Below are 27,763 nucleotides of genomic sequence, written 5' to 3'. Positions count from 1 at the left end.
CCTTATAGCACTTTGCCCGAATGACCTATGTTATTCTGTGAGCTTGGATGGTGAGCGTTGGTGGTCTCTTTGACTGTAGAGAACTACCTGAAGCCCTAAATGCACTTCACGGTCGCGGGTCACTGTTACGGATGACAGCCCTCACCATACTGTCTCATAGGCCAATTGATAACATTCTTATTTCTAGGATTGACTGACTCTCACCACCTTCCTGACCCATGTTCAACTGCCTGAAGGGTCTGTGGCATTCCAACATTATAGTTTTATGGTAATACTCTCCTGTGCTCATCTTGAGCTGTAATATGCCAATTGAGCAACTCTGGTCAAGTAGAGGGAGTTGAGACACATTGTCAGCTCATCAGAATGCCAAAGAACATAATGGACAGAATTTTACGCCGGCGGCATTTTATGGTCCCGCCGAAGTCAATGGGGTTTTGAATGGCTTGCTGCATTTTATGGCTTTGGCCCCGCTACCACGGGACCGTAAAATTCCGCTCTATCATGTTTATAAATTAGCTCATTAAATTACCAAAGAATAATAATACAGATGAATTTACATTTCTGGTTGAAGCATTTAGTCTGGAGTTGAGTTTATAGGATTTTATTCAGGCATTTATGTACATTTTAAATGTCTTTCAAATTGGGAGATGCGTATCAGTTAAGAGTTCTGAATTTGTGGCTATTTTTACTTATCTTTAGTTGATCTGTGAGAAAGCAAGCTTTCCTGGTTCATTGGTCATTGCCAGCATATGACTCAATGATGCTAATATTATTCTGTATAAGGTAGAAAGATCCCAAACCGTTTTATTACAGTTTTTATTGCCCGAAATCAAAGGAATGATTCTGCATTCTGGTGCCACCAACAGGTAACATTGCTTGCAGGCTGAATATCCCATGAATCGCAGCTCACAGCCTGTGATTTTCTGCCTATTTCCAGCAATTGCATGGCTACCTACAAGTCTTATGATGCTGTCTCTTATTTCCTGCAAGTTCTTCCCTAGATCTTTTGTGCACATCAGTCTGTTACTATATCTTTGTTAAAGAGGAGAAACATTTAAAAATGCACAGATTATATTCTCCCGAAGTAGTCTTTAAGGAGTTATGGTTAGGATGTTTGTATTGATTGCGTAAATGGAAAACATGCAGCATGGATAATAACGAGTGCTTAAAGAGTGGGAGGTGGAGTCTGTGAACTTCAGATACCAAAAGGAAAGGGGTAGGACTCTGGGATCTACACAAATGAGTTTGGTTTGAGATTTTCTTGCAAGAGAACTTTAGACTAAAATAATAGAAATAGTTGAAACCCTCTTTGCTGAAAATGCAAGGAGAGGAGCGAAAGAAAGTGAAATGTGACCCATGACAAATACTTAGACTGTATGCTCGCAATTAATGGAATTGCTTGATCCCTGTTAACTAAGCAGCTCCAGATTATTGTCTCCCTTATGGGGTTCATGTCAAGCAGCAGACTTCTCTTTACTCACTTTATTCTTATAACAGAGTTTTATATTTTTATAAATAATGTTCATAAGAAATAGGAGCAGGAGTAGGCCATTTGGCCCCTCAAGCCTGCTGGCTCCTTTCAGTAAAATCATGGCTGATCTGACTGTGGCCTTAACTCCATTTTCCCACCTGCCCACACCGCCACCCCCTCCCCCATGTCTCAGTAATCTTTGACTGACTTGTTGATCAAAAATCTGTCTAACTCAACCTTGCAAAAAGATTCATCATCCATTGCTCCCTGGGGAAGAGAATCCCAAAGATTAATGACCCCCTCAGAGAAGAAATTTCTCCTCCTTGCAGTCTTAATTGGAAGACCCCTTATTTTTAAACTGTCCTCCTTCATTCCAGATTCCCCCATGAGGGGAAATACTGCCTCAGCATCTACCCTGTCAAACTTCCTAATGCAACCTGTCCTAACTAGTTTCTCAGGAAGTTAATAAGAAAAGCTGTACGAAACATTAACTACTGAGGTTTCTGCTTAATCATTAACAATTAATTGTAGAATGAACCTGACACTTTTGTGCTTCATGATTATTAGCTGTAAATGTCAGAAAGTTCTCAAAACTCCCTATTTTAAAAAATAATGCTGAAATGTGTACCTACCGTATTACCTATAAAGTGGAAAATACCCTTTATCTGAAGATCTTGTAAGATATTCTTGGTTTCCTCTTCCCTCATACTGAAAGAAACCTGTATTCAATTTCCTGATTACTTTTTATATTCTTTCATTACCAGACTGCTACAAGTTTTAAAATGTGCCTGGACAGTTGGAACATTCAAACTGGAGCTTGGCTAAAGAGGTATATAAAATTGCTGTCATGTGCAAGCTTATTACTAACAGTCTTGCACAAGATTCAATGCAAATAATACAGGATTCATGACGACTGAAAATAAATCATGTGACATCTAACATAATTTGTTTCACTGAATTGACCCTTTGTTCAATTTTGTTATGGTATACATTACAGACACTCATTCTATGCATACTGGTCATGTGTGGTTGGGGTGCCCACCAGAGACATGAGCCAGAAAGTCAGTGATTAGCCCTTGTCACTCAGCAACCACTATCTGGCATGACATGCTGACTCAGTGAGAACAGTGGACTGGTGCACGGGGTATTCACCTGTTCAATGTGCTGAGCATGGGCGCACTGAACTGCGTGTTCAGGGAGTAGAACCTGTTGCCCTACACCTCTGCATTTAGATGTGGTGCCTTGTAAAGCCAAACGTATGCAGTCAGTGTTGCCCTGCGCCTTGGCAAAGTGGGCTGTCTTGACAAAGCCACATACACGATCGACCTGCTGCACTCTGGTCAGAGAGAAGTCCTGGCATAAAGAGTGTCAGTCACCTTCCTTAAGCAGCAGTGGATGGGACAGTGAACTGGGAATGTTAGAGATGTCGCCTGCTCCAGACTGGAAGGATCTTGACGCAAAGAAATTAATGGCCACGGTTACCTCCATAACCATTGGCAGGACCGTTTTTGCCCTGTTCTGAGGCAGCAAGTCTCAAGAGGTGGCAGATTTACGTAAGCATCTCGTTCATAAAATGGAGAGGATGTACACACACGCAGATATTTATTAGAAGACTAGAACGACCCAGGATTTTCTTGTATGCCAACAGTTGGTACAGTTTGAGTTGGTTAATTGATATTCCACAGACATCACCTTTTTCAATGGATTCAGCAAATTTTGTCTTTTAATTAGAAAATGGAACCCTGAATATCAAATACATTCTTTAATAAGATGTAGCATTCTCACAAGTACAATCAAAATAAGTTATCTGCTCATTAGTTTCATTTGCTTTTGGTGGGACTTGGCTATAGGGAATTTGGATGTCAAGCTTACCTACATAAGCACAGTGACTGCATTTCAATTGTGGCCCATTTGGGTTGTCCTGAGAATAGTGAAAGGCACTCTTTTAAATGCCTCTTTATTCATTCTGATTATTATGAACATAAATTGTATGACTTCTAGTTTGTAGTATACACCTTTATCTGTTTATTGATACTATTTTGAATCAACTTAATCATATTTGTTCAAATAATTTCCTGTCTATTGACAGTCGGAAGATGAAAGGTGATCATGTTATTAGTGAGCTGTGATTTGAAGTATTGCAGTGCAAGAATCTAGTTTTCTCACCCTTAACCTTGTCCCTTCTGTTTTTTCTCAGTGTCTGCTACGATCGGGCCCCCTACTACCCCACAGCTCTAACATTTATCCTTTCAGCCTTGTGGCATGGAGTGTACCCTGGGTATTACTTCACTTTCACGACTGCAATCCTTATCACGCTGGCAGCAAGAGCAGTAAGTACCCATTATCCCATACATGGAGTTGTAGAAGCATCATTTCTTAGTTTCAGCACCCATTAGATTGAAGAATGTCATTCACTGATCTGTTTTGTAATTCGGAAAGTAATTGGCTGATATCTTATAAGAATAGTTAAGTTAGCCAACTTCGTGAACTCATTGTTTGCAGGCTCCTGTTTCAGTTATGTCCCTATGGAGTCCTGATTACTTAAGAGCTATGATTTAATTGAACAGAATTTTTTTGCTACACCCACCTTGTTGAGTTGTTATAAATGCTCAGGATTGTCGTTTAACAGAAATAGTTCCTGTTTAATATTAGTGTTTAATTGATCACATAAATCTATGGGCGGAATCGTCCCAGATTTGTAATAAGTGTGGTAGTGGGTGGGAAAAACAACGTTTACCCGCTGGCCGCAATGGCTTCTTACGCCATATCATCTCAATCCTGCTGCATTAATTATGCATTCCTGGGAAACATGACGTTTCGATGGCAGGGGGGGACACTCATTTACCCGCCACGCTATCACCTTGCCGCTTCATCACGCCAGGCGCCATATTTAAAGTGCAGCCGCACGCACACCTCTCACTGCTTCCAGCCCAGGAGTGCTGCACGGAAGACATGGCCCCAAAAGGCAAAAAAACTGCAGCCCCCTGGTTTAGCGACATGTCCCTCGGGTATCTTTTGGATGCATTGGAGGCCCGCCGTGATGTCCTTTACCCCCGCTCTGGCTGCAGGATGGACAGCAACATCACTAATCCGGCTTGGCAGGCGGTGGCTGTGGTGGTCAATGCCAATGCCCTGCAAAAGTGGACAGCCACCCAGTGCCACTACAAGGCGAATGGTCTCATCCGTTCCGCCAGGGTAAGTCGCTCTTCTCATCACTCTCAACTCACACATACTCACAAACCCATCACACATCCACAGGGATCTCCACCTCTAGGGACAACACCACTAACTCTCTCACACACCCTCACATCTTCCTCAGGCTCATATCTCTTCCATGTCTCTGCTCATCGCAGAAATATTCCATGCAGCACCATGTGTCCTGCTCACACACCCTCCATCTGTTTTCATGCAAGAGAAGCATCACATTAGCAGAGAGAGGTCCCAGACCGAGGAATGGAGTGGCCCAGATTAGGCACCTCACCCACTTTGAGGAGCGTGTCTGGTGAGGATGTGGACCCTGCCTGTGGTGACGGTGAGGTCGGTGGCAAACACCCTCATGAGGATCCTGCACCACACCATCCCTCTCTCAATGCAGATGTGAGCGCACTCTCTCCTGCTTTTGACTCTGCTGCCATGCACTTTTTATCTCTACTTTGGTTCACAGGGAGCTCTGCCAAGTGACCGACACCCTCAGCCAGCCAGTCCCTCAGCACCATCCATGTCCTCACCTTGAGCCAAGAGGACTCCTCCTCCATTGAAGAGCTGGAAATAAGCAGCCTGGAAGACCTGTCACAGTGCTCACCCACACCCTCCACTAGTGCAGAGATACACACCTTTGTGGGACCTAGATCTAGAGCAGGCCTGAGTTCACAAATTGGTGGTCACCACATGGACACATGTCCGATGCAGGGAGAGGCAGATTCGGCCAAGCTGCCCAGCACTTAGAGTACTGCTGGGGAAGAGGCACCTGTGAGGTCTCAGTCAGATGACGTACCTCTAGATTTGGCCTTCCAACTCATCGTGGAGAATCAGCAGAAGGTGGGGGAACATCATGCAGAGCTGCTGGAAGTCCTCAACAGAGTGACATGCGAGTCAGAGGAGTGCATCTACCTAATCTCTGATAAAGTGGTGCCCACATATGCGTGTATGGAGGTCTCCATGGTGAGGATCGCTGATGACTTCAAGGAGTCAGGTCAAGGCCCCATGGCACCTGAAGGGAGGAGAAGCGGCAGCTGGACACCCCTGGGTCCTCTACTCAGGAAATCTGAGGCTGTCCTCTCCCTACAAGCCTCCTTTGCCTGTGAACCCCTTAGCCTCATCCTCTGTCACCGCAGTGGGAGCAGCTGGCCCACAGCAGGATAGACAGAGCAAGCTGGGGTCCCCAAGGCCTCGGCTCACCAGAGGACCCATGTGAAAGGCATTAGAGGCTACAGGGCCAACCATTACACAGGCTGCCTCCACCCCTGCTGCGGATGTCAGGGCAGGAACTAGAAGTCTAAGGTGTTCAAAAGTTAAGAAATTCTAGTCACAGTTGGTTGCATGGGTAAACACATTTTCTCACTTTGCAACCTGGAAATATATGCACTTGCACTGAATAATGTGTAATGGTATCTTTCAGCTTCAGCGACAGTGTTCGTGAGTCCTCCCACTGCATCTGTCTCCCCGGCCCCCCACTAGCCGGCCCAGAGCGATTCTCGAGTGAGAAGTGTATGTGTGCATATAGCAGGGCCTTTCGGAGCCTTGTGCCAGCACTCTCCCACGCACGCGGATCCTTCCCATATCACACTCATCTCAATGTCCTGAGCATTTTCAGTGCTGCCTGCTGGTGTTTGCTTTCAGTTGTCCATCTGAGCTGACCTGCACTAACTACACTCCCTTGCAGCACCTGATCCCACCCACCATGACTCTCGTTTCTCTTTCGATTTAGCCAGGATGGTGCTAATACAGTTTTTCTTTCACTCTCCCATCCTTTCCCCTCCCTCAGTCACCCATTTTCTTTCTGCCATCACTGTTGAGCACCCGGCATCACCTTCCACCTCCCCTCAGTGACCTACTAGCCACAATCCTTTTCTTTCGGAGATGTCCAGGTGAACGTGCACATTCCCTTCCTTCCCGAAAATCCAATCCCCACCCGCATTAACCTCCCCGACCTCCTCCTTCCCATCCCCTAGGTCCATGCCTGCCTCCGAATCCCCACCAACCATCTTCTACTGATACCGTTGAACCCTCACCCTCCAACCCTACCGCCTCACTCTGCTGTCAGTCATTCTCACCATTCCTTCATGCCACGCCCACCCTTGGTTCGCTCGCTAGGAAGCAGTCATGGACTTATCAGAGCCCTCCCTTGCAAGTTCACCTGGATACGCCCAGCTCTGGACGCCTTCACCCCACCTCCGGACCTATTCACCCCCCCTGGACCCCCTCTCCCCACCTCCTGGACCCCTTCTCTCCCCCTCATTCTCTGCACTCCTTCCACCCCCTCTCTGGACCCATTCCCAACCCCCACTCCGGACCGCTTTCCCATCTTCCCCACCCCAGACCCCTTCGCCTGCCCCTCTCCCCACCAACTCCGACCCCTTCCCTGCATGGGAACCCTCCCCGCCCCACCCAAGACCTTCCTCAACCCACAACCTGAGTCCTTCACCCACCCCCACCCACTGAGTCCTAGCCCCACCCCCACACCATCTTTCCCCCCACCCCACCCCTTCGTCCCCCACCCCCACCCCGAATCCTGTCTCCACCCCACCTCCCGAGTCTTAGCCCCACCCCGAGCCCCTCCCCTGCTCCCACCCAGAATCCTGCCCCCACCCAGAATCCTGCCCCCACCCCGAGACCTTGTAGCATGAATGATGACTGTTCCAGGGTCATTTGGGATTTCTGATCTCCATATTGACAGGGTTAGTGTTGTGTGCATCCTCATAAAAAGATTGATTTTATTCATTTCCACTTGCTAATTAGTTTTTCTTTACACTAACAGAATGGTCTGTTTCTTAAAAAGAAATTCTCATTCAATTGGGTTAGATGTTAAATAAATCATTATTGTGAGAGGTGGATTTCATAATGTCAGAATGAATAATTATTTGCAGCCTTTCTATCCTGCAAGGTTTGCTGTTGCTGTCTCATCTATTGCTCTGACTGGATGATTGGGTATTAGAGGTAAAATTGAGTTATCTTTCCTGGCTCATTGCTTATTATAAAGTGCACTTAACTCTTGCCTTTAACCTTTTGAAGCTCTCAACCTGTTTAAAATCTGATGGGTAGAAATTAGTACAATCAATGCAGGGTCGGTGGGGGGGTGGTTGAATGTGGAGACATTAAGTGTTGGATGCTGCCTGCGAAATTAAAGTCACTTCCAGTAGTGCCCAGGATGTATTGAGACATTGAAACCTTTTACACTGAGGTTTCTCCAATAGTCAAAGGCTGCAAATGTTGCAGTTCTGATGAAAGCTCATCGATCTGAAATGTTAACTCTGTTTCTCTCCACAGAAACTGCCCGACCTGCTGAGTTTTTCCAGTTCTTTTAGCTCTTATAGCAAATGTCCATAATGACATGAGATGTCAGAGTAATAATATTGCAGTGTCAGAGGCCACCAATTGTATTCACTCAGTTTCTGTTGTGGATATTTATTTTGTTTGGATTACAGCTATTTTGATTAACCTAGAAGCAGAGTTTCGTGCATTCAGTAATGTTGGCAATCTTTGTTATTCTAATCGGTTGATACAAATTCTAGTCTTGTTCTATTTTGTTAGTTTTAGTAACTGTGAATATCTTGATAAACAGACCCTCTGTCTCCTACAATCAGGAGTTTATTTTTACTACCCATTATTGAGTCAGCTGGCAATGTGACCTGGGGTTCACATAGTGTGAGCCCCTTGACCTGTGTATGGATATTATAATCTTGCTAATATTGCCATGTGCCATGGCTCATTAAATTTATGTGGACTTATGATATTTAGTGAGAGGAGAGCACCAGTAAACCAACAAGCGGGTTTATTTGGCACTCAGCTCCTGACCTCATTAGTGCCTTGGTAAAACATGGACAAAAGAGCTGAACTCCAGAAGTGTGGCGAGTGACTGCCCTTTGACATCAAGGCAGCATTTGACTGAGTGTGGCATCAAGGAACTCTGGTAAAACTGCAGTTAATGGGAATCGGGGAAAACTGTCTGCTGGTTGGAGTCATACCTGGCACAAAGGAAGATGATTGTGGTTGTTGGAGGTCAATCATCTCAGTCCCAGGGCATCACTGAAGGTGCTCCCAGGGTACTGTCCTAGGCCCAACCATCTTCAGCTGCTTCATCAATGACCTTCCATCATAAGGTCAGAAGTGGGGATGTCTGCTGATGATTGCGCAATTTTCAGCACCATTGGTGACTCCACAGATACTGAAGCAGTCCATGTCCCAATTGTCGCATAGCCTGAACAATATCCAAGCTTGGAGTGACAAGTGGCAAGTAACATTCGTGCCACTCAAATGCCAGGCAATGACCATCTCCAACAAGAGGCAATCTAACCATCGCCCCTTGACATTCAATGGCATTACCATTACTGAATCCCCCACTATCAACATCCTGGAGGTTATTATTGACCAGAAACTGAATTGGACTAGCCATATAAATACCTTGGCTATGAGAGCAGGTCAGAGGCTAGGAATCCTGTGGCAAGTAATTCACCACCTGATTCTCCAAAGCCTGTCCAGCACCTTCAAGGCCCAAGTCAGCAGTGTGATGGAATACCCTCCACTTGCTGAATGAGTACAGCTCCAACAACACTCAAGAAGCTTGACTCCATCCAGGACAAAGCAATCTGCTTGATTGGCACCCCATCCACAAACATTCACTCCCTCCACCACGTACAGTAGCAGCAGTGTATACCATCTACAAGATGCACGGCAGGAACTCACCAAGGCTCCTCAGTCAGCACCTTCCAAACCCACGACTGTTACCATCCAGAAGGACAAGGGCAGCACACACGTGGGAACACCGCCACCTGGAAGTTCCCCTCAAAGCCACTCACTATCCGACTTGGAAATATATTGCCATTCCTTCACTGTTGCTGGGTGAAAATCCTGGAACTCCATTCCTAACGGGACTGTGGGTGTGCCTACGCCACACAGACTGCAGCAGTTCAAGAAGGCAGCTCACCACCACCTTCTCATGGGCATTTAGGGATGAGCAATAAATGCTGGCCTAGCAAGTGATGCCCACATGACATGAATGCATAAAAAACATTTTGATATTGCCAAAGCAAGGATTTTAGTGAAAATAAATCGCATTTGTTTTGAGCAGCGAGACACCATAAAAGAGCACAAGGAGAGAGAGCAGCGAGACACCATAAAGCAGCGAGACACCATAACGCAGCACGAGGGGAGAGAGAGCAGTGAGACACCATAAAACAGTGTAAGGAGAGAGAGCAGCGAGACACCATAAAACAGCACGAGACGAGAAAGAGCAGTGAGGCACCATAAAACAATGCAAGGGGAGAGAGCAGCGAGACACCATAAAAGAGCACAAGGAGAGAGAGCAGCGAGACACCATAAAGCAGCGAGACACCATAACGCAGCACGAGGGGAGAGAGAGCAGTGAGACACCATAAAACAGTGTAAGGAGAGAGAGCAGCGAGACACCATAAAACAGCACGAGAGGAGAGTGAGCAGTGAGATACTATAAAACAGCGTAAGGAGAGAGAGCAGTGAGACACCATAAAACAGCACGAGACGAGAAAGAGCAGTGAGGCACCATAAAACAATGCAAGGGGAGAGAGCAGCGAGACACCATAAAACAGCGCAAGGACAGAGCAGCGAGACACCATAAAACAACGCAAGGAGAGAGAGCAGCGAGACACTGAAACAGCCCAAGGAGAGAGAGCAGTGGGACACTCTGAAACAGCCCAAGGACAGAGAGCAGCGTGACACCATAAAACAGCGCGAGGGGATAGAGCAATGAGACACCTTACAGCAGCGTGAGAGGAGAGAGCAGTGAGACACGAGAAAAACAGCACTAGGGGAGAGCAGAGAGACACCATAAAACAGCATGAGGGGAGAGGGCAGTAAGAAACCATAAAACAGCGCAAGGGAGAGAGAACCGCGAGACACCATAAAACAGCGCCAGGGGAAAGAGCAATGAGACACCTTAGAACAGCGTGAGAGGAGAGAGCAGTGAGACACGAGAAAAACAGCACTAGGGGAGAGCAGAGAGACACCATAAAACAGCATGAGGGGAGAGGGCAGTAAGAAACCATAAAACAGCGCAAGGGAGAGAGAACTGCGAGACACCATAAAACAGCGCCAGGGGAAAGAGCAATGAGATACCTTAGAACAGCGTGAGAGGAGAAAGAGCAGTGAGACACCATATAGCAACACGAGGAGAGAGAGCAGCGAGGCGCCATAAAATAGCGTGAGGGGATTCAGGATGGTGTGTGACTTGGAGGGGAACTTGGAGGTGGCGGTTCCCATGCACTTGCTGCCTCTACTTTAAGCAATGGAGGTCACTAGTTGGGAAGTAATATTGAAGAAGCTTTGAGTTGCTGCAGTGCATCTTGTAGATGGTGCACACGGCTGTCATGATGCACTGGAGGTGAAGGCAGTAAATATTTAAGGTGGTGGATGTGGTGCCAATTCCTCAAGCTGCTTTTGAAATGTTTGAAATGCCCCTCCAGGACACCCTGGTCCACTCCTCCATCACCCCCTGCTCCTCAACCCCCACCTCTGGCACCTCCCCATGTCCACGCAGAAGATGCAACACCTGCCCCTTCACTTCCTCTCTCCTCACCGTCCAAGGGCCCAAACACTCCTTTCAAGTGAAGCAGCATTTCACTTGCATTTCCCCTAACTTAGTCTACTGCATTCGTTGCTCCCAATGCAGTCTCCTCTACATTGGAGAGACCAAACGCAAACTGGGCGACCGCTTTGCAGAACACCTGCAGTCTGTCCGCAAGAAAGACCCAAACCTCCCTTTCGCTTGCCATTTTAACACTCCACCCTGCTCTCTTGCCCACATGTCTGTCCTTGACTTGCTGCATTGTTCCAGTGAAGCCCAATGCAAACTGGAGGAACAGCACCTCATCTTCCGACTAGGCACTTTACAGCCTTCCGGGCTGAATATTGAATTCAACAACTTTAGATCTTAAACTCCCTCCCCCCATCCCCACCCCGTTTCTTCCCCCTCCCTTTTGTTTTTTTCAATAGTTTATATAGATTTTTCTTTTCCCACCTATTTCCGTTATTTTAAAATCTACAACTAATACCTTGTCAGTCTTTCCACCCCACCCCCACTAGAGCTGTACCTTGAGTGTCCTGCCATCCATTCTTAATTAGCACATTTTCTTAGATAATATCACCGCCTTCAACACCTCTTTGATCCTTTTGTCTGTGACATCTTTTGATTATCTGCTCCTATCACTGCTTGCTTGTCCCTACAACCACCCCCCGCCCCCTCAATTTCTCTCTCTCTCCCTCTCTCTCTCCCTCCCCCCCATCTCCCCCCCCCCCCACCCCACCTTAAACCAGCTTATATTTCACCCCTCTCCTAACTATACTTCAGTTCTGTTGAAGGGTCGTGAGGACTCGAAACGTCGACTCTTTTCTTCTCCACCGATGCTGCCAGACCTGCTGAGTTTTTCCAGGTAATTCTGTTTTTGTTTTGGATTTCCAGCATCCGCAGTAGTTTTTTGTTTTTATTATTAAAATGTTTGGTGTTGATCTTCTTGAACTTCATTTAGTTTCAAAAGTTTCAAATGAACTTCGTGTAGAAATTTCATTATAAAGATTGTAATTCTAAAGTTGAAAATGACGTCCTCCCACAGCATTTTGCACAGTCACTATTGCTGGCATGGCTTACAATTCTGACTGCAAAATAGGTTCTGAGGTGACAATAAACTTGCATTTGAAGTGAATTTGCAGGCATTGAAGGGAACTCGTATAAGCCTCATAGGGTCATGCTAATCTGTTCAGTTTTTATTGTATTGAAGAATTAGTGTTCGAGTCACTGCAGTATAAAGACTGCATTTTACACATGGTAAATAAAAACTATTGTAGCATTGCGACTAATGGAGTTGATAAGATAACAGAAAGGGCAGATTGTCAAGGTGGGATATTCAGCCCCCTTTTTAAGATTTCAATGTTTTCCTAGTTGTAAGAACAGCTACAGTAAGTCCCCATTTTAAGTCGCATGCTTAGTGTCAGGATTTCCATTTTACTGAGGTTTGGTGCAGGGCCAACATGGTGTCACGTGACCCGACTGGTGCACTTTTGAGCGGCTTTTCCTGTTCCCCAACCCTCTGACTCGCCAACACTCCTGCTCTCTGACTCTTTCCCTCTCGCCATTTCCCTCCATGATCCTCCCACTTGTAGGTCCTCGCTCGCTCGCTTCCTCCCTCTCGCTGCTAATCCCAACCCATTGCTCACAGCAAGGGTTTGGGAGCAGGGAGCAGCAAACAAGAGGGAGTTGGAGAGGGATGGGGAGGGGCTGCAAGCAGGACGGTTGAGGAGCAGGAGAGGTGGTGAGGGTAGAAAGACTTAGCATATTTCAATTGCATTTTAAAATTTATTTTAAAAGTTATTTCAGTTACAAATATAGGAATGTACAATGTTTCAACTTACAGGGATAATATCTTAATATTTTTCTGATGAGAAAGATCCTAACAAAAATCTGATTTGCTTAACATTGTTTCATTTCAAAGTTGCACTTTTTAGGTACAAAACTACAACGAAAAATAAGGAATTATTGTATTATTGAGCATAGTCTTATTGGTATAAAAACTAGGCCTTTCAACTTTGCAACTTTGGCTCAAGGTATTCCCTTGAGGGCTATTCGCATAATATCTGATCGCGTGATGTCTGCAAATATTATTGTATGTTCTTTTTAAAAGTTGGGTCTCCTGTTGTTGAGTATTTTTGCCAGTGGTTTTGTACCAGCAGTTGCTGTGCAAGAAGTTCCGGGAACCAAGAGGCCTTCTGTGAGCAGAAGGGGAAACAGAGGGCGGAGAAGAGGGAAAACCAGGTTGGGGGAGATTTTCAGAGAAAACCCAAGGTGGGAGGAACTTTGAAAAAAGAATCCTCTCAGCAGCAGACTCTCACCAATTCTGTTAGTTTCTCACTGAATTCTACTAAATTTACAAAGGGTGACTTCTCTTGCGTAAGCTGCATGGTGGCTTGGAATTATTGTCCGACACTTTATGAAAGGCTCTTGGCTTGACACTGTGCCTATCGCCTGTACCAGGAATTAATGGTAACTCATGGCATCATATTAATAACAGCAACACTGGTGATATTCAAGATTCCTCTAATAACCGACAGTAATATAATAATTCACAGATCATTTACATGTAAGTGCTGTGGATGAAGGTGGATTTACTGTACTTAAAGTTCCAGCAGGAATTTGACGAAGTGCCACCTCAAAGGTTATTGCAGCAAATAAAAGCTCAGGGGCTAACACATTGGCATGGATGGAAGATTGGCTAGCTAACAGGAAGCAGAGAGTTGGCATAAGTGGGCCTTTTTCTGGTTGGCAGGATGTGATGAGTGGTGTGCCACAGAGAACAGTGCTGGGGCCCCAACTTTTTACAATTTATATAAATAACTTGGATGAAGGGACCGAAGGAATGGCTGTTAAATTTGCTGTTGACACAAAGATAGGGAGGAAAGTAAATTGTGAAGAGGACGTAAGGAGGCTACAAAATGACATAGATAGGTTAAGTGAGTGGGCAAAGATCTGGCAAATGGAGTATAATGTGGGCAAATGTGAAATTGTCCAATGTGGCAGGAAGAATTAAAAAAAAGCTTCTTACCTAAATGGTGAGAGATTGAGGAACTCTGAGATTCAGAGGCTTGTCCTAGTGCTTGAATCACAAAAGGTTAGTAATCAGATAAAGCAAGTTATTCGGAAAGCGAATAGAACGTTATAATTTATTGTGAGGAAAATTGGTTACAAGAGTAGGGAGTTTATGCTTCAGTTGTACAGGGCATTGGTGAGACCACATCTAGAGTATTGTATACAGTACTGGTCTCCTTATTTAAAGAAAGATGTAAATGCATTACAAGCAGTTCGAAGAAGGTTTATTGGACTAATACCAGGAATGGGTGGGTTATCTTATGAGGAAAGGTTGGACAGGTTAGGCTTGTATCCACTGGAATTTAGAAGAGCAAGAGGCGATTTAATTGAAACCTTTAAGATCCTGACGGGTCTTGACAAGGCGGATGTGGAGAGGATGTTCCATCTTGTGGGATAATCTAGAACTAGGGGTCATTGTTTAAAAATAAGGGGTCATTCGTTTAAGACAGAGATGAGGAGAATTTTTTTCTCTGAGGAATGAGAGTCTTTGGAATTCTCTTCAAAAGGTGGTGGAAGCAGAGTCTTTGAGTATTTTTAAGGCAGAGCTAGATAGATTCCTGATTAACAAGGCGGTGAAAGGTTATCAGTGGTAGGCAGGAATGTGGGGTTGAAGTTACTTTCAGATCAGCCATGATCTTATTGAATAATGGAGCAGGCTCAAGGGGCTGAGTGGCCCAATCCTGCTCCTAATTCGTATGTTCGTATGAATAGGTATAATGTCTATTTCTGGGCGCTGTCAGGCTTCCCAGCCAATTACACTTTTAACAATCCCTACCTCTCTGCTCTAACTCCTTGGACTCTGATTTGAGTTCAGGTCCTATGAGAAAGTCACAACTCTGACCTGGGAGCTTCAGTCACAGCTGACTTCTACTTGGATTTCATGTCTCAAAACCAACCTCTCAGACTGACCTGGACCAAATCGAAAGATTGCATATAAGGCAGCACGCTCTGTGTTTAGGACACTTCTCAGGGCATGTTGCCCTAAACTCAGCTCAGGACCAACCTGTCCGAATCACTCAATAAAGGTGAATTTTTATAGAATGATAGAAATTACAGCACAGAGGAGACCATTTGACTCCCAGTGCTGGCTCTGTCTCCTAAAACTCACAGTCCAACCCTCAATCCTTCTTATTTTGAAATACTTATCACATTCCCTTTTAAACAATGTTCTAGTCTCTGGCTCAATGGCCACTTGTTGTAAAGTGATCATGGTCTAATAATTCTAAATGCAAAAACCTTCAAAGTGCAAAATCCTTCCTTCCCTCTGACCCCTTGGTTTGTCTAGTGAAAATCCTCAGCTTTCAACTCCTTGTACCCCATTCTTCTGCCGATGAAAACAGTCTTTCGCTATGTACCCAGTGTGTTGTCCACTGGTCTCGTTCAGCCCTTTATTGGCTGTTGCTCTCTTGGTGACTTTCCTGTTCACCATGTTGCTTCTGCTCCCAGTTTTGCATGAAATTCTAGGCCCTTAGTTACCTCATTTCCCATTTTCCCTCTCTATCCCTGGCCTGTCTTCCACCAGTCCCGTCTCCTCTTCCCACTGCTCCTTCCCCCCCACCATGTCCTTGGTCACCCATACTTCCAACCCAGGCTGCACCTCTTTCTATTTGCCCTCATTCTCTCTGGATCTCCCTCTTTCTGTTTGTCCCCATTCTCTCTGAATCTCTCTCTTTCTCTCTCTCTCTCCCTCTCTCTCTCTCTCTCTCTCTCTCCTTCTATGTCCCGCACCCCCCAATCTCCCTCCTCAGCATGAATCTGGAATCCACCCCCATTTCTTTCTCTGTATTTTCAGCGGCACAGGAAAGGCGGCCTGTTGGAAACCCCACACGCTGCTGTTTAGAAGTTGCTGGCACCATTCTAGAAGTAGGCATTTCAGAACTTCTGCAATTTTCATTGAGGTGGCTGCATTTTAGTAGCCTTTCTAAATCACACATGGTGAATGGAGACATGGGCCAGAATTTTCCCGTCGGCGATTTGGGGGCGGGGCCCGCTCGCTGACGGGAAAATGACATCGGGAGGAACCCCCGATGTCATCCCAGTTGCTTTAAATTTTAGGAAGGCGGGCGGACAGCGAAATCAGCTGTCTGCCCGCTGACCTGTCAATGGTCAATTAAGGCCATTGACAGACTAATTGAGATCATTAAAGACCTGCCCGTCCAACCTTAAGGCTGGCGGGCAGGCCAGGAGTCCCAGCGGGCTCCTGATAATACATGAAACCTCATCCGCTGGTGGGATGAGGTTTCATGTCCGTTTTTAATAAGTTTAATAAAGTTTATGTCGTTTTTATTAACTTGTCCCATCTCGTGTGACATTGTCACATGAGGGGGACATGTTAATAATATTTTAATTTTTCTATTTTTTAACATTTTTGCACTGTCACTAATCTCCCTGAGATAGCACTTAGTCTCAGGGAGCAGTGCGCTCATTCGCGTGCATGCGCGAAAGAGCGCACATTGATAGCTGGGGATTCCCTCCCCCCCTGCACAGGAAGCACATGCCTGTCGGGAAGGCCGCTGAGTAGGCCTTATTGGCCCGCCCACTCAAAATGGCGACGGGCCCCGTTTCAGTGGCGGGGGTTGGCTGCCTGCCCGCCGCCGAGCCAGTGGGGCCCGCACGCCCACCAAGGGCAAAATTCTGACCATGATCAAAAAATTGGAGGTGGGAATAATCTAAATGTGAGTAAAATAGTGTTTCCCCCTTTACAATTCATCATGAAATGCTGTAGCCTGAGTTATACCTATGTTTACTAAAGTGAGTTATGATGATGCTGTGATTGGAAAAGGTAATTGACCATTAAATAATGGGTTGCCAAATTATTACTTGTGACAACTGGCAAGCTACCAAGTGAATGAACAGCATTGTAAAAATGGAGAAGTCCCATGCATTAGAATAGATCAGCCACTGGATAAAGTGCTATTTCTGCATTGTACAATATGGGAAGCGTAGCCCAGTTTGAGATCAATAGATATTTGATTAAATTTTTCCCATGACTTTAATTCCTTATTTAAAGAACATCTTATCCATCTGTTTAGCTATTTAAAATCTTTTGACAGGTGCATTGAGCTTTCATTCTTTAGAGAAAAGCTCAGCTATCTGTTTGGCTGTTTGAAAGCTCTGGCAAATGTCTGAGCATTTGTCTGTCTTCAAAGGCACTAATAGATTCTGTACTGCAATGTTTGTTTACACAACTATGCTGGGAAATGTTAGTTTGATGGCATGGCTGTCTTCAAAGGCACTAATGGATTCTGTACTGCAGTGTTTGTTTACACAGCTATGCTTGGGAATGTTAGTTTGATGGCATGGCTATCTTCAAAGGCACTAATGGATTCCTTGCTGCAGGATTTGTTTACACAGCTGTCTAGGGGATGATGGCTTGGCTGCCTTCCAAATCACTAATGGATTCTGCACTGCAGGGTTTATTTAACTAGTTGGTATTGCACACAGGTACTACAATGGTTGGACTCTTATGTTCATTTTGTTTGCTTTTGTTATGTAGAGAGGTGCCATTTCCCCCACTAATTACCTCCTCAGTTGAGACAAGGGTGTATTTGATCCTGTTCCATGGTGTTTGTATTCCAAAGCTCAGCATAACTGTAGCTTAAAGTTGCCAACCCTCCAGGATTGCCATGGAGTCTCCGAGAATTTAAAGTTAAACTCCTGGACATTTCTGCGAAATAGGAGAAAAATCATAGGAGAATTAAAAACTTTTTAATTCAATTTCTTTGAACACAAATTATGAAAACACTGAAGATGGAGAATAATGGCTGTTTGACCTGGCTGGGCAGTTGGAGGCAGGAGGTTATGTGATGAAGCCTCTATTATATGTTGAACCAAGCTTGAGTGTTGTGCGACCACTTAATTTGTCTGGCATAATAAGTTACTGATCTAAGCAGCTATTTTAATGGCATGTATTCTTAACAAATAAACTTTGAAGTAATTTTAATTCTGTTGAATCCTGTGTTCAGTCTACTCTTTGTTTTTTCTCCTGCCCTTTAGATGAGGAGCAACTTCAGACGTTACTTCCTTTCTTCCAGGATGATTAAAGTTGGCTACGATATTGCCACTTGGGCTTCTACCCAACTGGCTCTCTGCTATATAGTAACGCCTTTCCTCCTACTGGCTACGGAACCCACAATCAAATTCTACAAGTAAGTGGACCTATTCTCTGATTTTGTTTGTCTATAAGCAGCAAAAAAGGCATTGGAATTAACCAAAAATTGTACCTGCAAATAGTGTCTATATGGGGAGATTATTCCCCCTTCTTCATTCCCTCCAACAGAAATGCACACACTTGTAAGTTTGGCTGCAAAAATAGCCAGCTCCTTAAATTACTGTCCCTTGAATGATGTGGTGGTTGAGTTTGGTTCAAATAGAATTGAAACCTAGGTAGGTAAACCAACAACAACAGCTCAACTTAGCATTATTATTCGTTCTCAGGATATGGGTGAAGTTGACAATGTAAAGGTTGCATTGTTTATCCATAGCTACTTGCCCTAGAAAGGTGGTGGTGAGCTGCTTTGTGATGTTCTTACAATTGAGTGTTTTTTTAATGAGCCCTGCCCAACTACTTCAGAGGGTGATAAAAGTCAACCAAATAGTGAGAGACTGGAATCAGATGTAGCCAGCCAGTGTGGTGGTTTCTTTCCTTGGAAGGGTATTAGCGAATTGGGTGGGCTTTCTGGTGATATGTAGTATTTTGTATGGAACTGAGCAGCACAGATCAAGTAAGTTCTAGATTCTGTTCTGGTATGTACAGATCATAATTAGAATTGCGGCAGATTCACTACAGTTTAACCAAGTGTCCCTGGACTAGGAAAGAGAAAAATCGTGTTGGGTTTGCCTAGCTTCTTGGTTACTATATGTGGTTATCTGGCGAAATCAAGATCAAGCCTAGATTCAATAACTGACCAGTACTGACATCTGGGGCAGAGTTAGAGCAATACAATTGGCTGCTGCACTTTTGGGATTTTAAAAAAGGCTGACCTTGGTTGATGCTCCTGATTAAATTACTAGGAGAGATCACACAAATTGGGGTTATATTTCCCGGAATATAGAAGATTAAGGGATGATTTGAGATCAAACTTTTCAAGATATTAAGGGGAACTGATGATGTAGAAAGAAAGAAACTCTTTCTGCTGGTTAGGGAATCTAGGACCGAAGGACATGACTTTCAGAAGCAAAATAAAAATAGTAGATGCTAGAAATACTGAACAGACCTGGCAGCATCTGTGGAGAGAGAAATAAAAGTCCCTGAGGCTGTGCCTGGCATGCTCTACTACACTCCTCATTGAACCAGGCACCAGGCCCTGAAGTTAGAAATTGTGGTGCAATACAATTCTGTTGCTGATGGCTCACAGCACCTCATCAAACTACAGTGCCTTCCCTCAATACCTCCCGTAGTTCTCAGATGAAATCGTATCTACCCTAAGACAGATTTTAACTTGGATGCAGGAGGAAATTCAGGGTACTATAGTAATAAACTCAGTGTGGTAGTTCCTTTCCTTGGCAGGGTATTAGCGAAATCGGTGGGCTTTCTGGTGATGTGCAATATTTTGTATGGAACTGAGCAGCGCGTATATGTAGCAAGTAGACCAGCACTGTATCTGAACTGTATGCTCTTGTGGAAGCTGTTCAAAGTTTGTACAAGAGAATATATAATACAGGATGGCTGTTATCAATTTGACTGCTTCACAAACAAGTAATAGATTTGCTTTTCTGTCCTGTTTTCAATTATGAACCATGCAGTGATGACAGTTGTATGACTTTGCCCATTTACAGCACCCTGACCTGGATAAATAACAGTACTAGGTGTGAGTGAATTACATACAAACATACGAATTAGGAGCAGGAGTAGGCCACTCGACCCCACGGGCCTCCTCTTCTATTCAATAAGATCATGGCTGATCTGATTGTAACCTCAACTCCACATTCCCACCTACCTCTGATAACCTTTCACCTCTTGCTTATCAAGAATCTATCTAGCTCTGCCTTAAAAATATTCAAAGACTCTGCTTCCACCAGCTTTTGAGGAAGAGAATTCCAAAGACTCTCAAGCCTCTGAGAAAAAAAAATTCTCCTCATCTCTGTCTAAAATGAGCGACCCTTTATTTTTAAACAGTGACCCCTAGTTCTAGATTTTCCACAAGAGGAAACATCCTTTCCACATCCACCCTGTCAAGACCCCTCAGGATCTTACATGTTTCAATCAAGTTGCCTCTTACTCTTCTAAACTCCAGCAGATACAAGTCAAGACTGTCCAACCTTTCCCCATAAGACAACCCTTCCATTCCAGGTATAACCCTTCTCTGAACTGCTTGTAACGCATTTACCTCCTCCCTTAAATAAGGAGACCAATACTGTACTCAGTTCTTCAGATTTGGTCGCATCAAGGCCCTATATAAACTGAAGCATAACCTCCCTACTTTTGTATTCAATTCCCCTTGCAATATATGATAACATTCTATTAGCTTTCCTAATAACTTGCTGTATCTGAATACTAATCTTCTGTGATTCATGCACTAGAATACCCAGATCCTGCTGCATCTCAGAGCTCTGCAATCTCTCACCATTTAAATAATGTTTCTTTTTATTATTCCTGCCAAAATGGACATTTTCACTTTTCTCACATTATACTCCAATTGCCAGAGCTTTGCCCACTCACTTAAACTATCCATATCCCTTTGTAACCCCCTTATATCCTCTTCTCATGTTCCTATCTTTCTTTGTGTCATCAGCAAATTTAGCAACTGTACCTTCAGTCCCTTCATCCAGGTCATGTATATAAATTGTTAAAAGTTGAGGCCCCAGGACTGATCCCTATGGCACACCATTCATTACATCTTGGCGACCAGAAAATGACCCATTTATGCCTACTTTCTGTTTCCTGTTAGCTAGCTAATCTTCTATCCATGCCAATATGTTACCCCCTACACCATGAACTTTTATTTTCTGCAATAACCTTTGATGTGGCACCTTATCAAATGCCTCCTGGAAATCTATGTACAGTACATCCACCGGTTCCCCTTTATCCACAGCACATATTACTTCTTCGAAGAACTCCAGTAAATTGGTTAAACATGATTTCCCTCTCTTTAAAAACCATGTTGTCTCTGCCTGATTACCTTGAATTTATCTAAGTGCCCTGCTTTAACATCTTTAATAATAGCTTCTAACATTTTCCCTATGACAGATGTTAAGCTAACTGGCCTTTAGTTTCCTGCTTTTTTGAATAAAGGAGTTATATTTGCTATTTTCCAATCTAATAGAACCTTCTCTGAACCTAGGGAATTTTGGAAAATTAAAATCATTGCATCAAATATCCCACTAGTCACTTCTTTCAAGACTCTAGGGTGAAGTCCATCTGGACCAGCGGATTTGTTGGTCCGCAGCACCAACAATTTGCTCAGTACCACTTCTCTGGTGAATGCAATTTTCTTAAATTCCTCCCTCCTTCCATTCCCTGATTTACAGCTATATTTGGGATGTTACTTGTATCCTCTATAGTGAAGACTGATGCAAAATACCAGTTCAATTGATCTGCATCTCCTTATTTTCCATTATTAATTATCCAGACTCACTTTCTATCGGGCCAACACTCACTTTGTTAACTCTTTTCATTCTTAAATATCTATAGAAATTCTTACTATCTGTCTTTATATTTCTAGCTAGCTTTCTTTCATTATTAATTTATTAATTAATTCTTTTCCCCTCCTTATTATCCTTTTTGTCATCCTTTGCTATTTTTTATGTTCTGACCAATCTCCTGACCTGCCATTCATCTTTGCACAATTATATGCTTTTTCTTTAAGTTGATACTATCTTTAAATTTTTTAGTTAACCACGGGTGGTAGGTCCTCCCCTTGGAATTTTTCTTCTCTTTGGAACGTATCTGTTCTGTGTAATCTGAAATGTCCCCTTAAAAGCCTGCCACTGCATCTCTATTGACCTATCTCTTAACCTAATTTGCTAGTTTGCTTTAGCTAGCTCTGCTTTCATGCCCTCATAATTGCCCTTCTTTAAGTTTAAAATACCCACTCTTCTCTTCCTCAAACTGAATGTAAAATTCAATCATATTATGCTACCCTAGGGGCGCATTCACTATAATATCATTAATTAATCCTATCTCGTTGCACAGTACCAGGCCTAGTATAGCCTGCTGTCTGGTTGGCGTCAGAACCTGCTATTCGAGAAACTATCCTGAAAACACTATGAATTCCTCATACGAATTCCTCATACGAATTCCTCATACGAATTCCTCATACGAATTCCTCATACGAATTCCTCATACGAATTCCTCATACGAATTCCTCATACGAATTCCTCATACGAATTCCTCATACGAATTCCTCATACGAATGTGGTATGTGCATTTCAGTGCCATTGTGATGCTAGGTATGTAGGCCATATGACCCAAAGACTGGCGGTTCGTATCAAACAGCATGCCCCTTCTGCTGTTCGCAACGGGCAAGGTACAGACTGTACACAACCAGCCAGTGCTTGCAAAACTCAAAACACGGTGTCCAACATTAGACGTGATTCTGCAATCGACAACATTTGCTAAATAATCCTCACTGTGCTAAGAATTATGCTGACAACCAATTTAAGATTCAGTCGAACTCGCAGTGTGGCGCATTTGCACGTACTGGAAGCTACATACATTAATACACATGACCTGTGTTCTTTGCAGACAGACAGAACCTGTACACATTGCGCCTATTTCAGCTAAACAAAATAATTTATAGCCATTTGCTGGTTCATTCTTCAGGGCAACACCTTGACCAATCAGAGTCAAGCTGCCTGGTTTAAATTTCAAACAATGCTTGGCATTTAACTGTGAGTCACCATCAACTGGTGCATCCTCCATGGCAACACCTCCACCAATCAGAGTCCACTTGCCAACCAGTCAAGACTCTCTTTTCATACATTATAAATTTGTGGTCTCCCTTGGATTTGTATTCTTGCAAAATGTCCTGATGAGTGCAAGATGAAAAGTTTCAAGTTGTGTCTCTTTATTCAGCAATACTAATTTAATTTAATTACTTAAGTATTGTCAGTTCTATCTTGTATACCAGATAGTTCTGTTGTCCTACCAGACTCCTTGTGAGAAAGCTGTTACTGGAGAATATGGGGATATTTAATTTTGATGTGGCTTGATGTAATTTTGAGACATCCCAGGTAATGCAGTGTTCCAAGTTCATTTCTAACTTTATTTGGAATCCAACAGACAAAATTGTAAAATAAAATCACTTTCTATACATAACATGCTTACGAATATTAAGAACTGGCTGCTCTTCAAGTTTTCTGGTTAAAAAAAAGGCATCTGAAAAGAAAAAAACTGAGCCCAAGTTGCCCACAGCTCAGTTTCACCTGAATCATATGCAACCATTTCCAGTTTAGATTACTTTTGTGGGCTCCTCATCACAGATGCCCGACTTAACCCTATGAGAATTGGAGCACTATTTAGGCCCGAACTCCAAATAGGTTTGTAGTTTCTTGTTAATTTCTACATCTCTTTCATGCTCCAGTCTTGTTTTGTCGTTTTCATTTGAAATCTGCAGAAACTGATGTCTTTCTTCATCTAGATATTAATAGCATATTAATACTCTCTGGTACCTCAACCAAGTAGCAATATGTAAATTCAGACAATGGATAATTAAACCATAAAGCACAGCCCAATTCTGTCCTTGCTTGCCATTTTCTAGTGCGAATGAAGAGAGGTCAGTGGGTCATGATTACGACTAAAAATCATGGATTTTTTCACTCCTTTGTAACTTGGCATCAGTTATAGTGCCACCTATTGCTTGAGGCTAAAGTAGACTGACTTGATTCTAAGGTAATTTGAGCTCAGTGCCTTCCAACATGGTGTGTCTGCAAGATCTTGGTCACAAGTGTGATGTTGTGACAATGAAGCATTTCTTTGCTATTCTCGAAACTTCTATTGCAGTACTTCAGTTGTTCAAAGAATTCTTCATAAGTGGAATCCTCTGGTATATTAGGAAAACTGCAGGATTGTTGTACCGTGTGAAACCAGAATGGTGTTATTGTGTTGGGGCCATTTGGCTCTGTTGTCGAAGATGCACACTGAATAAGTTCTCTCTCTCGCTTTGTTTTGAAGGTCAATGTATTTTCACTTTCACATTCTGTGTGCCCTAGTGCTGCCAATTCTGGCAGTCAAGAAGCAGAAGAGTGTTACGCAAATTGATCCAACGTTCTTGAAGGCCAAATCCTCTAACCCAGCCCCCAATCGCCAGCAGCCCAAGAAGGAGCAGTAGTGACTCAGCAGAAATGAAGTATTTTGGAAGTGAGAGATGCAAATGAAAATCTGCTGGTGCGGTTTGGGTGTGGGAAACAAAAGAAACAGCAGTTTGTATGTGGGCGGTCTTCATCTCAAGAGTGTCCAACTGAAGATTTAATGAATGAAAAGGTTTAATGAAGTATATGTTTGTTTACTATACAGAGATCCTTGCATTGAACAGCCACTTGTCACTGACCCTACACTTGCTGCAGTGATTGAGCCTGGGTCATGTGGGTGCCTGTAGAATGCAGGCATTACTGTCATTTGCCAATTTGGTGAGATTCTTTTCCTCAAAACCACATGATTGTCCCATGAATTTTTGGACACTTTCATTGTGAATGGTATATGTATATATAAATGATCTCTCATCAGTTACCAGAGAGTTGCTGGTAAAGTCTTGAAGTTGAGTTCAGGTTCAAGATTTTTTTGGCTAGATTGTTAAAAAACTAACACTATTGCTTTAAAACCTATAGTTTCCCATTGTTATTTGAAGATAATCTAGCATATTTTCTTACAAACTTTCCCCTTGCCAGGTGACATTTTTGCGCCCTACCAACAAGGCATATTTACCATTGGTTTTATGTTCCTTAACAAACAGCTAAACCCATGGACACAAATTCCAACCTATAGATTTGTAATCTGATAATCTGAGCCTTCGGGCTCTAAATGGTTGGTCTTGACTGGTTGCAGTTTAGGGAGAAAAAACTGACTGTTCTGACAAAGGCGGGTCTGCTGACTGGAGCCCCTTAAAGTAGTAGCACTACATTTTAGCCAGATGAAGAACACGTACAGATTAAAAAGAGGCGTGCACTGGGAAAATGATCATCCAGTATAATTTCAGTGGCGGATTGTTTCATTGAAGAATAAGAGCTAAACAAATACAGTGATTGAGATCGGAGCAAATGGTTCCATAGATTGTGCTAAATATGAAGTCACCGAACTTGCAATAATTCAGTGTTCTGTTTTGTTTGTAAAATTTTTTGATAAAATCAAAACCGCTTGTAAGAACGTTATGCATGGTTATGATAATAGATTTTATAATTATAGATAACTTGATGTTGCCAATAATTTTTATATATTAAAATTATTTATTTCTTTTATTTAGTGCTCAAAGTCTTGCTTATTGCAGCTGACAATGCATTTCTTTGTTTATTTAGGGGGAGAATTTTTTTCCCGTCGGGCGGGCCGGTCAGGACCGGGCGCGGGCAGGCATGGAGCTGATTGCCGCCCGCGATCGGCTGCACGCTCCCATTTTATGTGGGCGGGCCAATTAAGGCACGCCCAGCATGACTCGCGCCCGGTAGAGCTCAGCGCTACCTGTGCGGGCTGGGGGAGGAGGGAGAATTGGGGCATGGAGCTGCTTCAGGGAGATTAAGTTCAGTTTGAAACATCAAAATAAAAAATGTTAGAAATCATTTACACATGTCTCCTCGTGACAACGTCACATGAGCTGGGACATGTTTATCAAATGTTTAAAAAATATTTATTAATTTAATAAACTCTTCATAAAACCTCATCCCGCCCATGGATGAGGTTTTATAAAAAATGCAACTGCCGCGCCTGGGTTCTTCGCCTGCCCGCCAACCTTCAGGTTAATCGGGCAGCCCTGTCAATTTGGTTAATTAGTTTATTAATAGCTTTAACAGGCCTTTGATAGTTCGAGTGCGCAGCCGACTCCAGTGTGCGCCCACTGAATGAAAGATCGGAGTGACATCAGGACGCATGCCCGACATCACCGTGCATCATTTTACGTGTCGGCATGTGAGCCCCGCCCCCACACGCCGAACAGAAAATTCTGGCCCACGTCTTTTACAGGGATGATGAGGGAACTGGGTCTTTGAAGGCAGATTAATTTCTATGTGCAAGGGGGGAAAGCATTGCAGAATATTGGATTAATATTCTCCATACGGAAAACTCACCTGCTGTTCTCCGACATAATAGCATAGGTTCTTTTACGTCTACGCAAAAGGGCAAATTGGGCCTTGGTTTAATGTCTAGCCTGAAAAGCAGCACACCACAGTCAGTGTAGCACTCCACTAGTACTGCAAGAAAGAAACGAGATAAGGCAATTGCCATACACTTGGGAATGCCTTATAACACTAAGAGGCAAGTGCCAATGCAACTGCCTATTAATTCTTAGCTACATCAGGGTTGCCTCCTGAGATTTCCTGAAGTAAAGAGAAACCAGAATATTAATTTACAGATATAATTTAGAACACTTTTCTAAAATGTTTTCTTGTAAAAGGTGATTTTTTTTTGTATTCATCACAGTCAGGGATGTTAATTATGAATATGGGACACATTCTATTGCAAGTATTCGCTCTCATTGGCCAAACACTAAGGAGGAATTCTCAAAGTGTAAAAGATTATTGCTACAATTGAGACCTTTTATGGCAAAATAAGTTTCCAGCATAGCCAGGAAATAGTTTTCCACCACAAAACTGTTTGATACAGAGCAAAACCGCTTCTACTCAATAGCCCCCCCCACCCGCCCGCAAAGCACAGAACTCTTTCTCCCTTGGGTCACGGGAGCCCTGGTGGTGTAGCTTTCCAGAGTTTCTTTTCATCCAATATCACCCCCTGTTCATGGTTTGGCCATTTCTGGGAAAACACCCAGCTCCTTAGCATTTCCAAGCTATTCCCACTGTTTTCCAGGTTTTAGACACTTTTCAATCAGCTTGCACATTGTGTCCAAGAGCTCCTGTCTCCTTTCCTGCCAAACAAAAAATCTGACCACTTTCTAAAAACGTTTTGTTTCTTCTCCTCGCAAGAATTCAGTGTGTTCCTCTTTCTGTCTCTGTCCACTTTCTGTTTGTGTCTGCATCAGTGTCTTCACCTTCCAGCTCCTCTGCTTGTAGCTCTTCTTTGTATTTGGTCACATGGCGTCCATATCTTAACTTTGTTCCTGTTGATATTGCTTCCAGGTCAAGGGTTGTCAGGTCATATGGACCAGTATTTCTTCTTATCTGAGAAAGGTCCCTTTACAATTGATGAAAACTCTTAAGTCCTTTTTAAACATTCTGAAAAAACATTACAGATTCCACAGACATTTTAAAGAAATGACAAATTTTCCTTACTTGACTAATTCCAGGCGAAGATCGTCACGTTTGTATTATAACAGCATTTTGTTATCAGGGCCACCTAGTTCATTCAGGTTGGCTTCCCAAAT

General features: G+C 43.5%; 1 protein-coding gene across 7 annotated transcripts in view; it reads left to right on the top strand.

The window, feature by feature from the left end:
- Positions 1–25,694, top strand: part of mboat1 (membrane bound O-acyltransferase domain containing 1) — a 112,528-nt gene extending 86,834 nt beyond the window's left edge. For 6 of the 7 annotated variants that reach the window (XM_078539297.1, XM_078539298.1, XM_078539296.1 and 3 more), the window contains 4 exons: positions 2,236–2,300; positions 3,669–3,801; positions 18,297–18,448; positions 24,415–25,694. In XM_078539297.1, coding sequence (XP_078395423.1) covers positions 2,236–2,300; positions 3,669–3,801; positions 18,297–18,448; positions 24,415–24,571 — 507 coding nt within the window. In that variant the 3' untranslated portion in view covers positions 24,572–25,694. The remainder of the gene's footprint in view (positions 1–2,235; positions 2,301–3,668; positions 3,802–18,296; positions 18,449–24,414) is intronic. The other variant, XM_078539299.1, reaches the window with a different exon arrangement.
- The last annotated feature ends 2,069 nt before the right edge of the window (positions 25,695–27,763 follow it).

This window comes from Cetorhinus maximus, chromosome 3, assembly GCF_964194155.1.
Source record: "Cetorhinus maximus chromosome 3, sCetMax3.hap1.1, whole genome shotgun sequence".
Lineage (NCBI taxonomy): Eukaryota > Metazoa > Chordata > Chondrichthyes > Lamniformes > Cetorhinidae > Cetorhinus > Cetorhinus maximus.
Note: the sequence above shows the minus strand (reverse complement) of the source record. Positions and strands in the feature narration are given on the sequence as shown.